General features: G+C 44.0%; 1 protein-coding gene across 2 annotated transcripts; it reads right to left on the reverse strand.

Moving 5' to 3' along the window:
- Positions 1-2,262: 2,262 nt before the first annotated feature.
- Positions 2,263-13,638, reverse strand: ccn1l2 (cellular communication network factor 1, like 2). Of its 2 annotated transcripts, XM_088995569.1 has the most exons (6): positions 13,544-13,596; positions 13,422-13,512; positions 13,098-13,311; positions 10,889-11,245; positions 8,896-9,098; positions 2,263-3,049 (listed from the first exon to the last, which is right to left on the reverse strand). In XM_088995569.1, exons 1-6 carry the CDS (start codon positions 13,594-13,596, stop codon positions 2,747-2,749), a joined length of 1,221 nt encoding a protein of 406 aa, XP_088851695.1. In that variant the 3' UTR covers positions 2,263-2,746. The 2 variants fall into 2 exon arrangements, with proteins under 2 accessions (XP_088851695.1, XP_088851694.1); XM_088995568.1 differs by having other exon boundaries at positions 13,422-13,638.
- Between the last annotated feature and the right edge of the window lie 1,018 nt (positions 13,639-14,656).

Below are 14,656 nucleotides of genomic sequence, written 5' to 3' on the forward strand. Positions count from 1 at the left end.
TGGAAAAAAGGACACATTGTAGCAGTCCTTCCATCACGTCAATGCATTTTGCTGTGCTTGTTTGGTCTGAAAGTGTCATGTTGCACAAAAAAGAGCCAGAAGAGGGCGACCAAGCTACATATAAGGAATTCATCAGCCTGTGGAAACGGGTTGATTAATTCCTCACACAGAGCTTGGTCGCCATTTTCTGACTGTTTAATGGGACGCTACATTGCAGTCCAGATGCCTCAAAATGACACAGAAGGACTTCTTTAATCAATTGCAAACATGTATGTATGTACATGTACTATTTGAATCATATTCAAAACTGGATGTGTAACAAGAAAGCATATTCTCCGAATCTTAAGCCATTGTTTTGATTCTCCAGCAATGCAAGACATCTTGGCGTGACGTCACGAACTGGGGGTGGGACTTTCTGAAAATGCCAATTCGCAGCTCATTTTTTGCAGATTTTGGACACTTTAAGTCATTTTTATTGGCGTTCCCCATGGTATACTTCAACACACAATGGATGCTAAATTTCACACCCTGAAAAATGAGGTGATCTAAAAAAAACAAGGTTATCATTTTACAAATGATACGTGAAGTATGGACACGGTCGTATGTCAGAAACAGTGACGTGCGGTGAGGTTCATGGCTGGTGAGGCACTGACGTCATCATAGTCCGATTTACAAACATATGAACTCTACAGAGTAGTTTATTCACCATTTGATTGGCAACAGTTAACGTATTTTGTTTAAAATTTCATGTCAGCATTTTTTATATACTGTATACAAACTGTAGCATAGAAAAAAATAATTAAAAAAAACTTTTTTATCGTGTTACCTTTAGTCCATGCGCCGCTCCTTCTGAAGAAAGGCATCGATAACTTCTTTGTAGGAGCCTTCCTTATCTTTCTTCAGTTTTAAAAGTCTCTCTGTCTCAACGGAGATGACTGCCAGTGAAGAAAGTCGTCCTTGATCAGTCCTGTTCCGACTGTATGTTTTCAGTGCTGAGAATGACAACCTCGTCTATTTCTACAGCAACAAATTGGGCTGCACCGATCTCCTTTTTAATGTCATTTCTAATGACATCACCAACTGCTTCAATTAAATCGTTCTGTATTCTGTTTCACAGGCTAGAAAATACAGTGGATGACCCAAAATGACTCGCTAGCGAAAGCATGTAATAGTTCAACATAGTAGCCACGATTAGCGGAGCCTTTACTTTCATCATTTCCACGAAATGCCAGCTGTTGTTTGGCAAGGAAGCAGGTGGCATTGATGAGATCTTTTAAAAGCTCCCGCTTCTCCTTCACCTTAGCATTGTCGATGCTGATGTTGAGTCTTCGCTCATTTTTGATGAGGCTCCGTTGTAAATTTTTTAGGTCGCAATATCCCATTTGAGTCCAGACATTGTCACAATTTGAGAACAGAAGGCAGAAAAAGCAGAAAAGGCGGTTTCTTGCTGGACATCCACACAGCCAGCCTTTTCGCGTGTACCAGTCCGCCTGAAAAGACCGATTATTGTCTCCCGTTGTCTGAAGCAAACCTTTTAGCTCCGGTGTTGGTCTTCCTTTAATTATTACCTCCTGCTTCGATTGAAAGTCCAGTTTAGAAAATTCTTTCAATTTAGATATGTAATCCTCCATTCTGAAAGTGAGGCCAAACAACACGAAAAAATGACTGCAGGGTTGCACTTTACTTGCTAACTGTTTACTGTAGCTTTCTGTCTCTAATTCTATTATTCTGCAGACGTGGAGTAAGAAGTATCTCTGGAATCACAAGCGCCCCCTGCCTGTCATGAGGCGGGAGAACTGTTTGCCTCATCTACGCACAGCGTTTTGATAAAAATAAAACAAAAGAAACACTGTAGTGCAGTGTTTATAATGTACAATGACTCTACATTATATACACCAGCTAAAGTGTAGAAATTCAGTTCATTCATCACTTTGCTGCTGTGAAATGTAAATTTCTCTACTGTGAGACTAATAAAGGCATATCCAATCCAATATACTAAACGTGTTTGAACGCGTTAATAGCGATATGCAGAAGGACAGCAATGCGGTCTCACTGCAGAGCAAGCCAGCACAGTAAGCATAGTGATTGCGCAATCCATGGTGAGGCTCAGCCGGCTGCTGCCTCACCGCTCGTCTCTACTTAGTATTTGAACGGTAAATGTGAAAATTCAGCGATTTTGAAAAACATCCTAAAACGGTGAAGTTAAATGGACAAGAACTTTAAAGTACAAATCACTAAATACATATAACTGTTTAATTTATTTTTTCATTTGATATTTCCATGACAGCTTTCCATGATGACAGGTGAGGCACTGCCTCCCCTGCCTCCACTGACTGCACGTCACTGGTCAGAAATTATGTTATGGATCCAATATCTTTAAACTGTAACACAAAATCATTCCCCCTTCAAATATTCTCTTACCAATCTTACAACTCTGAAAGACAAGACATCGTATGACCATCTGTGGAAATAGAAAACATGAAGAAATATGTACAAATAAATTAAAAGGGATAAAAATAAATCCACGCTTTCTGCCAAATGTCTAATAGAGCTTTTACATGTGTTCTTCTCTGATCTGCTCTTGTGATTGAGAGGTCATACACCACTCCTGTAAGGTAGATAAACTTACGCCATTGTTGCAGGAAGCTTAAAGTACAGCGTTTATTTTGCCAAGGTAGGAAGGAATGCTCGCATTGATGGGGTAAAACGGGTTGGTGGAATGTCATCCAAGCCAGAACTGATCACCTCAAGGCCTAAACGTGTGAATGTCATTGTGGAGCCTAAGCGATGAGCTGAAGGGCAGAGTGTGTGTGTGGCAGTTTTTACTGCAGCTGCAGCGTAGAATCCACATAATATTTCTGAAGAAGCTGTCTCCGTCCAGGCAATGGAAGCGCAGCCGTACTGTGCGGGTTACCGAGGGCCAGCAGCAGCGGCCATCGAGGCAAGATCCACAGCTGCGAGGGTGGTAGAGCTGGACTGTGGAGCATCCGGCAAAAGTGATATGAACTGGTTCCTGCGGGCGAACTGTTCTCTGGCACCGCTTCCCCTGCTGAGAACACAGTTGAAAAATACATCTGTGTAAGCTCTCAGTCGTACAGGAGTGGTCCATCGATGGAAAGGTTTCTTCTGCTGTCATCTGTACTTCTTTGAAGGTGTCAGACGTTTCGCTTCTTATCCAAGATGCTTCTTCGGTGAACTAAAGTCTTACTGGTAGTGGCCCTATATATATCCCTACTGTCCAGACATGGCGGTGTCGGACTCTGCTATGATAGGTCCCTGGGGGGGGGGGGGGGGGGGGGGGGGGGGAGCGGAGGACTACTCCCTGCGGCTCCACTGATTGTTCCTATTGTCCTGACTAACGACTGGCCTGATTGCCCCACTTGCTCCGGTATCACCTCATCAGCATTGCTAATCCTATGTTACCTAAGCATGCTATTGTACGAACGATCCAAATTGAACCTCACACCACCGTATCGGTTTAGTGACGGATTTAGCTGTTTTATGAAATTCGCTTCTTTTACTCCCCTTTCAAACCATCTATGTTATTTCGTTAAGATTTTAACCTCATTGTCGTCAAATGAGTGGTTGCTAGCTTTTAGGTGGATATGTACTGCTGGTTGAGGCCCACTAGTATTATCTCTGCGATGTTGATAAAGTCTCTTTTTGAGAATTTGCTTAGTCTCCCCAATGTATTGCTCTTTACAATTTTCATTCATACAATGTATTGAGGGCGGCCCCGTAGTCGAGTGGTTAGCACACCGGCTTCACAGTGCAGACGTCGCCGGTTCGCGTCCCGGTCCGGTCTCCCTGTGTGGAGTTTGCATGTTTTCCCCGGACCCGCGTGGGTTTTCTCCAGGTCCTCCGGTTTCCTCCCACACTCCAAAAACATGCATGGCAGCCAGATTGACCACTCCAAATTAGCCCTAGGTGTGAGTGTGAGAGTGACTGTTGTACGTCTTTGTGTGCCCTGCGATTGGCTGGCAACCAATTCAGGGTGTCCCCCGCCTCATGCCCGAAGACATCTGAGATAGGCTCCAGCAACCTCCGCGACCCTAATGAGGAATAAGCAGTATGGAAAATGAGATGAGATGAGACAGTGTATTGAATAGACTACATTACTTTGTTTTTCGCCTGAAAGTGTTTATCGGTTTGAAATAGTAGGAATTTTGTGTTGCCAAAGGACTCTTTGTAGTTTAGAAACTCCTGCAATGTAAGGTACTGCTACTCCTCTCCTTTTTATATCTTCAGAATTCTTGGTTTCATTCCCTATTCTTTCCTTCAGACATTTGTTAAACGACCACTGGGGATACCCACAGTTTGTGTGTGCTCTCCTGATGTGTTTTGACTCCTTTTCTCTACCTTCAACGCTTGTTGGTATTAATTTAGCCCTATGCTGGAGGGTTCTGATAACTCCTTGTTTGTGTTGTAGACGGTGGTTAGAATCGAAAAGTAAGTATTGCTCAGTGTGCGTAGCCTTCCTTAAGACTTCTGTTTTTAGCGCTCTGTCCTCTTTTATAATTACTTTACAATCCAAAAAGGCTAGTTGGTTCTCTTTAATGTACTCGCGAGTAAATTTAATGTTGATGTCTACGTATCAAGACAGAGTCCGGCACCGCCATGTCTGGACAGTAAGGATATATATATATATCGGGCCAAAACTACCAGTAAGACTTTAGTTCGCTGAAGAAGCATCTTGGATAAGAAGCGAAACGTCCGACACCTTCAAAGAAGTACAGATGACGGCTGAAGAAACCTTTCCATCGATGGAACAGTCCTGTACGACTGAAAGCTTACACAGACGTATTGCCGCCAACTTTGGGAGGGATATCCTTCTTCTGGTACGTAACTTAGAAAAGGCCACTTTTAAATTAGCTGACTTGAAGAACCACCTCAGATTAAATCTTAGATGTAGACAGAGCCGGTTAATTCCTAAATGCTTTAAGCAAGCACCCCTGGAACCCGGATACTTCGCTGATAAAATGAAACAAAATTGTACTAGGAAAATGCTAAATTTGCGAATTAGGAGATTTAACATAGAGATAAAAAACAAACAGTCAGAAATAGAAATTTATTATCAGCGATTACAAACTGAATTTACCCACAAAATCTGTTACGGTTTGCAAGGTGGTGATGGCGGGTGCGGATCCCAAAAAGCAGGCAGGAGGGAGCAGGAGGTTGTTTGACAAATTATATTAAAATAAAGGTCAGCCGGAACAAAATCTAAAACATCAAAATCATCTGAACAGAAAAAAAGTGTCAAAAGAAAACCAAGTGTAAAAGTCCGGCAGGGCTGACGTCGCTACCCGTTGGTCGCCAATCCGAACGTGGCAGTCCGCCACTGATCGAGACGACCAGCACCTGTGCAGGCGGGGCCAACAGCGCCACCCGTTGGTCGCCAACCAGATCATGACAGTACCCCCCCTTCAAGGGGCTTCTTCCAGAAGTCCCAACAGTCTCCCAAAAGGTCCACTCGCCAGGGAACAATGGTGGAGACGGCAACCGCTGCCTCTCCAGCATACGACGGGCGGCGGCCTGATGGGAATGGGACTCGGCCTGGGGTGGACGAAGACGCGGCACCGCCTGCACCTGCACAGGTGCTGGTCGTCCCGATCAGTGGCGGACTGCCACGTTCGGATTGGCGACCAACGGGTAGCGACGTCAGCCCTGTCTGCAGCCTCGCAGGTGCTGGTCGTTTTAATCAGTGACACTTAAAAGGACTCCCAGCACGACCATCCGGTGTCGGTTCATTGTTTGTTGCATGCTTTGTCTGCAATCGCATGCATTGTATGCTGTGCATGTGTTTGTTTAACCTTGCCGGACTTATACACTTGGTTTTCTTTTGATACTTTGTATTTTTTTCTGTTCAGATGATTTTGATGTTTTAGATTTTGTTCCTGCTGACTTTATTTTAATACAATTGATCAAACACAACCTCCTGCTCCCTCCTGCCTGCTTTTTGGGATCCGCACCCGCCATCACCACCTTGCAAAACGTGACAAAATCTATCAGGAAGTGTGTGAATTTACTAAATCCGGATACATGAGGCACCACAGCAAAACCAAAGAGAGATAAAAGGGTAAATTTCAAAAATTACTTTTACAGAAACAATCACAGCTACTGGTAAACACGGGACAAAATAGGAATGAGCAGATTTCAAGGGAGAATTGGATCAAACAGAGATCTCTCAGAGACAGAAAAGGCTCTACTAACCAAAGATTTCAATTTCTCAGTAACTCATAAAACATTCCCTACAATAGACTACATCACAGCTACTGAATCGGCTATTAAAAATAACAAACTTTCGTATGCAGAGGCAGATGATCTACGCATTAAAATATCAGCCCTTCTCAGTAGTGCCAAACCACCTCCGTCCAACATAACATGAGAAGAGAGAAAGGCGTTAACTACTCTACAAAAAGATGAAAATATTACTATTTTGCCAGCAGACAGTGCTTCTCAACACATTGGTTTATGAAGACAAAACAAATAGGTTAATCAGTGATTCTAACACTTATGACCAAGTAAAAAGGGACCCTTCCAATAGATACAAGAAAGAAATGATAGACTTCTCCAAAAGTTAGAGAAAGGAAAACATATAGACAAACAGATCTATTTTAGATTATACCCGGGAGAGGCCAGGCCATGTATCTATGGCCTGCCAAAAATACATAAAGAAGGGTTCTCCCTCAGACCTATTCAGAATCAGAATCAGAAAACCTTTATTCGTCCCACATTGGGGAAATTTGCAGTCCACAGCAGCAATTTGAAAGGGGATGGGGTGGGGAGGTGAAAGGATAGAAAACAAGATATTCTAAGCAAAACAAAATAACAATGGCAACTGTATACTGTGCAAATGTCAATGTGCAAAACCGTTTCATAAAAAACTGTACATCGTGCAAGTATCAAGAAAGGCATATTGCATCAGAGTAACACCCAGGTACTTGTAGGAGGTCACCTTCTCAATGTCCGAACCCTGGATGTTAAACGGTGCCACTGAGGATTGTTTCCTGCAGAAATCCGCTACCAGCTCCTTGGTTTTCCCGGTGTTGATCTGGAGGTGATTCTGCTGGCACCAGTCCACAAAGTCCTTTGTCAGTCCCCTGTACTCCCGATCGTCTCCCTCTGTAATGAGGCCGACAATAGCTGAGTCGTTAGAGAACTTCTGAAGGTTGCAGGTTGGGGTGTTGTAGTTGAAGTCCGAGGTGTAGAGGGTGAACAGGAATGGAGCCAGGAATGGAGCCAGGACTGTCCCCTGCGGCGCGCCGGTGCTGCAGAGAAGCCTGTCCGACTCACAGTTCTTTACCCTCACATACTGTTTGTGGGTTAATCTGTAATCCAGAATGTGAGGTGGTGGTCGACTCCGGCATGCCGCAGCTTGTCCCGCAGTGTTGAAGGCACTGGAGAAATCGAAGAACGTGATCCTCACCGTGCTCCCAGCATTCTCCAGGTGCAGCAACGCCGAGTGGAGGAGGTAGATGATGGCATCCTCCACACCGATGCTGGGCTGGTCGGCAAACTGTAGCGGGTCCAGCGATGAGCTTGCCAGCGGTCGTAGGTGGGCGAGGACAAGCTGCAGGTGCAGCTACAGGTGGAGTTGACGGTGGGCCAGGGGTGACAGGAGTCTTGTCAAACCGATTGAAAAAGCGGTTGAGTTCATCTGCCCAGTCCTTGTCTTTTCCGTTCAATGTCACTGGGCTTTTATGGCCTGAGATGTTTTTCAGGCCCTTCCAGACACCAGCGACATTGCTGGCTTGCAGCTGCTCCTCCATTTTCATCCTGTAGGCCTTCTTCCCCTCTCTGATCTTCCTCCTCAGTTGGATCTGCACAGCCTTCAGTTCCACTCTGTTGCCCGACAAAAAAAAGCCCTTTTCTTTTGCTTCAGGAGGGCTTTTATGCCGGGATTAATCCATGGTTTGTTGTTGGAAAAACACTGCACAGTCCTGGTGGGTATGGTGTTTTGTTCACAAAGTTAGTGTAGTCCGTGATGGTCTCGGTGAGTGAATCAATGTCCTCCCCATGAATCTCAGTGAAGAGCTCCCACCTGGTTGAGTCAAACCAGTCCCAAGGAGCTTCTTCAGATTCTATGGACCATCTTCTGACAATGCGGGTCACATTGTTTGTAGCATTGACTCCTCTATATACAACTTAGCCAAATATTTAAAAACTATCTTAGCTCCGTTGGTTGGTAACACGGAATATCACGTAGAGAACACCAAGGTTTGTAGAGAGTGTCGAAGACCTATCATATTGGAACCTGAGGAAACATTGGCATCTTACGATGTGACTTCTCTCTTTACATCTGTCCCAACCACAGCAACACTCTCTGTGGTGAGGACGAGACTGCTGGTGGACGTTTCTCTGCATGAAAGAACCAAACTTAAACCGGACCAAAACTGCCAATTATTGGAAATCTGCCTTAATACTACGTATTTTCAATTTAGGGAGAAAATTAACAAACAAATTCATGGTTGTGCTATGGGCTCACCAGTTTTACCCATAGTGGCTAATCTGTATATGGAAGAAATGGAGAAACAGGCCCTCACATCCCTCGCGGGGACAAAACAACGACACCGGTTTAGATATGTGGACGATACTTTCGTCATAATTAAAAAACAAGAAATTCAATCCTTCACAGATCACCCCAACTCGGTAGATATCAACATTCAATTTACTCGTGAGGACATTAAAAAGAACCAACTATCCTTTTTGGATTGTAAAAGAGGACAGAGCGCTAAAAACAGAAGTCTTTGGGAAGGCTTTAGGAAGGCTACGCACACTGACATCGACAGTTGAAAAATCACATTCTGGAATCATTTTAAATGTGAATGAATAGTGCTGTAATCACCCAGTAAATCTTTGATATTCCTCACTGAGGTGCTTCTGTGCATACTGTACCTTGATTGGCAGAGGAAGCTCCAGGTGACATTGTCGGATCTGGCAAAGCCGAGTTTCTTGAATCAGTTGGCAGTCTTGATTGTGATTGGTGATTCGACTTGATATTCCCATCCCGCATGAGGTGGTGCATTCTGTCCAGGCAGTGGTTTGTGGGCGACAGCTGGACTCCAGTAACAAATTAGATTTTGGGAATGTTGTTATCTCTGCGAGAGGATAAGGACAAAGACCGTTAAGTGGAGATTGTCTCAATTACAAGAGCTGTGCATACATTTTGTAGGATGAGGGGAGTTAGCTGGTATTTAAACTCACTGGAAGGAAAAATAGAAGATACAGATTAAGTGGTCACTGCTTTGCAGCAGAACTGAAATTATGAAGTAGAGTTCAGCCGCAGACATGCCGTCCAAGTGTGGGACTGCTGCACGCTGTGACTTGTAAACTGAAGGATTCAATCAATACCCTGCCTTGACTAATTCAAAGTGTTTCCTCCACATGGGAATACACTAACTTTGGCATCAGTGTCTTTGCATTTAAGGTTAATTTTCAGGCGAGCCACATGCAAACAAATACACGTGACCCCACTTGTCGTGACAAGTGGGGTCCAACTAATTGGAGATGTTCACAGCTGAGTGTGAAGCCGTTCAAATGAAAATGCATCCATCCTTTTTCGAATGCGCTTAACTTCGCAGGGATCGCGGGTGTGCTGGAGCCTATCCCAATTGTCTCTGAGCAGTGGGCGTAGGACACCCTGAACTGGTTTCTAGCCAATTGCAGGGCATGGAATGAAAATTAACACATTCAAAAATGAGACCTCAGTTGGAACAGGGTGAAGTTCCCTTTGCAGGTCTGGGACGAGTTCCTTCCCTCAGCCATGGAGTTCATGTGAGTGGGGGTCTTTTCACCAGTGAGGGAACAATCGAAAAGGGCATTGACAGAAAATACAGTGGAGCATCTGCTGTGATGCGGACTCTGTATGGATGTCATGGTGAAGAAGCAGCAAAGCCACGTGGCCAACCTCACCCATGCTCGTGAGCTGGTGATCATGATGGCATAAACGAGATCGAAATTGAGTTTCAGTTTTGTCTCAAAGACTCTTCCCAATCGCTGTGTCCTTTGATCTGTGAATGCAGCGTCTCTTAGTCAGTGAACATATTACAGAGTGAATGTGAACCTGGAGCCAGAAATGTGAACTCATTGAACAATCGGGTAAACAAATCTTTTCCAGGAATCGTTTTAGTCGACTGATTTAAATAATCGAGGTTCCTATCACTACTTTGCAGCAAAAATCTAGTCTGGGCAAGATGTTGGACTGCATTTGGCCTACAGTTTCTGTCTGGTGTTCATTGCCGTGGAGGTCAGGGCACCCAAGTCCTTCCACACTAAACTAATTCTAGCACATCATTATGGTCATGCTTATGAATTGGCAACAAAAAGGAGACTTTAAAGCTTTCTTGTCAACATGATCAGGTTAAGTTGATTTTTTTTCACATTTTATTTTTATTAATATACAGTATATAATAACATTTTCTAATCATTAAAGGTGTATTATTGTTTTGCTCAAGGGTGTCAAACTCATTTTTTACCACGAGGAACATTGCAGTTACATGTTCCCCTTGGGGGCTCTTAAGAATTTAGGGAAGTCATGAGAATATTTTATGCCCTCCACATATTACATATAGACCACACAACAAATTAATGAATAACTCGTTTTCAAATTTGAAGTGAAAAATAATGACGGTTATTGTGGTTTACGTGGGTCAAGTTGAAATTTTGATTCCGACTTGAGTAAGCATCATGGCACTCTACATATGTCATTTGCTTTCGCGGGCCGAATAAAATGTGGTGGGCCAGATTTGGCCCCTGGGCCTTGATTTTGACACCAGTGGTTTAGCCTAACTGTTCTGAGGAAAAACATTTTGCCAATTCTTTTTTCTCCTCTCAAATTCACTTTGTTTATGACCAGAAAGGAATCAAAGAAGACCACTGCACGCTTTACCTCTGAACACGGTCCCACCAGCCGCAGTTGGCTGGGGTGGCTGCGGGTAGGGTGGCAGAAAAGCACTGATGTGGTTTGGCTGACTCTCGGACAGAGGAGTGCGTGTCATTTCACTGGGCTCCACTCTGATGTGGTTGTCATCGTCACAAAGCCACTCCTCGCAGCAGCTGTTTTCAGACCATGCTAACCGGGGCCGTGAGCAGTGCATGTTGTGTAGCGGCACTGGGTGAGGACAGAGGGGCATGCAGCCCACCACTCCATTCATACATGTGCACTGGTGCTGGCAGCTGAGCTGGAAGTTCTCACTGTGCTGGTACAACTGGCCGTTGAACTCGCAGGGTAGACCGCGAGCTTCAGCTTCCATCATGCGCAAAACACAAAACGAGACAATGACAACAGGGATTTTTCATACCTATTTACAGGTGACACAGTGGAGGGAAACATTCCCTTTTCCATATCATATAGACTTGCCCTCAAAAGTGCTCCAAAGTGTTTTGAACTATTTGCACTTTTGATCCTTTTTCGGGAGTTTATTTGCAAGCAGGATAACAAAAAATGTTATAGAGGGGGGTCAAAAGGAGACTTTGGGAGGGCCCGGGGGGATCCAGTCACTTGTGCAATCAGGTATTTGAGTTCCAGTAAAAAAGTAATTAATTTATTTATTTATTTATTTATATATTTATTTATTTATTTATTTATTACTACTACTACTACTACTACTACTACTACTACTACTACTACTACTGCTACTACTACCAATACTAATAGTAATACAGTAAAGTCTCGTTATATCGATATCGGTTATATCGATAGTACTGCTTATTACGATACTATTTCTCTGAACGCAAGGAGAAGGCCGGTTATATCGATATTTTTTCTGACTCCCGAGAATATCGATATAACGAGACTTTACTGTAATAATAATAATAATAATAATAATAATAATAATAATAATAATAAAGAGTAGTTGACGCTAGACTAAGAGCAGAAGTGAACATTTGTGAGCAGCAGTATGGCTTCATGCCAAAAAAAGAGTATGACAGACAGTGTTTGCGTTAAGAATGCTGATAGAGAAGTACAGAGAATGTCAGAAGGAATTGCATTGTGTCTTTGTAGATCTGGAGAAAGCGTACGACAGGGTGCCCAGAGAAGAGCTGTGGTATTGCATGAGGAAGTCTGGAGTCACAGAAAGGTATGTCAGAGTGGTGCAAGACATGTATCATGACTGTAAGACAGTTGTGAGGTGTGCTGTCGGTGTGACTGAGGAATTCAAGGTGGAGGTGGGACTCCACCATGCGTCAGCTCTGAGCCCCTTCTTATTTGCTATGGTGATGGACAGGCTGACAGACGATGTTAGACAAGAATCTCCTTGTACCATGATGTTTGCAGATGACATTGTGATCTGTCGCGAGAACAGGGAACAGGTGGCGGAGAAACTAGAGATATGGAGGTATGCCCTGGAAAGGAAAGGAATGAAGATTAGCCGCAGCAAGACGGAATATATGTGTGTCAATGAGAGGGATCCAAGTGCAAGAGTGATGCTTCAGGGAGAAGATATAAAGAAGGTGGAGGATTTTAAGTACTTTTGGGTCAACTGTCCAAAGCAATGAAGAGTGTGGAAAAGAGGTGAAGAAGCGTGTCAAGGCAGACTGGAACGGCTGGAGAAAAATGGCAGGTGTGATAGATCTATGGATGTTGTCAAAGAGGGCATGAAGGTAGCTTGTGTGACAGAAGAGGATGCACAAAACCGGTTGAGATGGAGGACACTGATTCGCTGTGGCGACCCCTGAAGGGAAAAGCCGAAAGGAAAATAATAATAATAATAATAATAATGCCCAGTCGTCGAGTGGTTAGCACTCCGACTTCATAGTGCAGAGGTCGTGAGGCTGGCCACCAATTCAGGGTATCCCCCGCCTAGTGGGCGGAGACGCCTGGGATAGGCCCAAATGAGGATAAAGCGGTCTGGAAAAATGGATGGATGGATCATAATAAGTATTTGGATCCCATCACTTTAATGCAGAAAATTGACCATTCTTCTTTCAATATTATCATCTTCGTCAAAATAATTTATTTTTTGATTCAGAAAATCACACATAAATTGGATACAGTATTAATTTGCACAGGACTGCGTGAAATTGAAGTTTATTTGCTTTCAGCGTGAGATTACATTACAAAAAAGCCAGATCAGACGCTCCATCTTCACCCTTACCTCGGCACAGTCCTCTCTCGGGGTCTCCTCCAGCCCCGAGATGGCAGCGTAGCCCCTTGATGTGATCGCAGGGCTGAGCAGCGCTGCAGTCTTCATTGAACTGCCTGGCACATATTTTACAACAGCCGCAGCGGTCGTTCACCCAGCTGACACCCGTGGCACACACTGGGGATGAAGCAGCACAGGAGCAGACGGGAGGGCATTCGTCATCTGCCTAAGGAGCAGGGTCGGAGGTCAGCCAACAATATACAGTACTGAAAGAAACATGGAGTCGGTGTGCAATACTTGTATGAAATTCTGACGTGAGGGCAGAGCACAACTCACCATCACCGCAGTGCTGCAGACCACAAACAATGTGGAAAAGATCCAGCGCAGACTAATAGTGCAGTAAAGCATCCTGAGTGCAGAGTTTGGACTAAGTTAGAAAAGAATGTGATTTAGAAGACAGCTGTGTCCAAAGTGGACTGTTGTCTTGGTGGCCAGCTTTGGAGTGAGACATCTAAAGGATCCTCGCAATAAAGGCCACCAGTCAGCTCCACTATTTGCCAAACTGTCGGCACGGCTCGACCTATGAAAAGGTTTCCCCCAATAGGGACTAGACTTGTCGACACACATGGCCACACCCCCTCAGTACGATCATGAGCACGACGGAGGCAGAAGGCAGGAGTGTTTTCAAATCGCTGTTTGACTTGAGCTTGTTCATACAGTGATACCTTGGCTTTCGAACTTCATTGGTTCCCAGACAGAGTGTGTAAGGCAAAGTGTGTATCCCAAACATTAATTCCCCATAGGAAACCATTAAAATGAGATTAATCCGTTCCCCAGGTCCCCATAAAACATAATTTTCTACTTTCTGATTTTCTAAGCCTTAAAACTACACAAAATGTACCTGATTTTATGTCTAATAAATGTGCAATGGCATTGTAATTAAAGAAATAAAATGTACTGTATAATAAAGTCGTTTTATTTACCATTGTGATGGTCATTGATGGCTTGATGGAATGGAGTGAACTTTCATCAGCATTAAACACTGGATGAGGAATGTAGCCTTCTTTTTCCACCATCTTGAGGAATGATTCCTTGTAAGCTTTGGCAGCTTTATCGTTAGAACTGGCTGCCTCACCATGACGAATGACACTATGAATCCCTGTATGACGCTTAAAGTTCCCGAACCGTCCGTGACTAGCCTTGAAATCATCAATGGATGACAAACTTCCAGGTTGCCTCTTGACGATATCCGAGTGAAGTTGCCGTGCTTTCTCTCTGATAATTTTACCTAGTTCCTCATTAATTGTGTTCTGTTTAGCTGGGTTGATGCCCACTTTGAACTATCAATAAAGTTGAAACGTGTCCAAATTTCAATGTGTTTTCTATCCATTTCCTACACTCTCTCTTTCTGTCGTCGGCCTATTTTTATTTGCAGCTCTGTGTTTCTGTAACCTACCCCTCACTCACTGCTGCGTTCTTGACCAATCACGTGCGGCTTTAACCGAAGACTGGGGGTGGGGAATAGAGGAAAAAACAAGTCGGCTGCTCCTTGTTAGGAGAACGGGCTCGTT

Source organism: Hippocampus bargibanti, linkage group LG04 (genome assembly GCF_051943395.1).
Source record: "Hippocampus bargibanti isolate YZ-2025 linkage group LG04, ASM5194339v1, whole genome shotgun sequence".
Taxonomy (NCBI): domain Eukaryota; kingdom Metazoa; phylum Chordata; class Actinopteri; order Syngnathiformes; family Syngnathidae; genus Hippocampus; species Hippocampus bargibanti.

Excerpts from the sequence above, each read along its gene's own strand:
- ccn1l2 (XM_088995569.1), bottom strand. The coding sequence starts at position 13,596 with ATGTCTCACTCCAAAGCTGGCCACCAAGACAACAGTCCACTTTGGACA. Across the intron at positions 9,099-10,888 it reads TGGTGGGACCGTGTTCAGAG|AGATAACAACATTCCCAAAA; the intron begins GTAAAGCGTGCA and ends ATCCTCTCGCAG. Across the intron at positions 3,050-8,895 it reads AGCTTCCTCTGCCAATCAAG|CAGGGGAAGCGGTGCCAGAG; the intron begins GTACAGTATGCA and ends CTGTGTTCTCAG.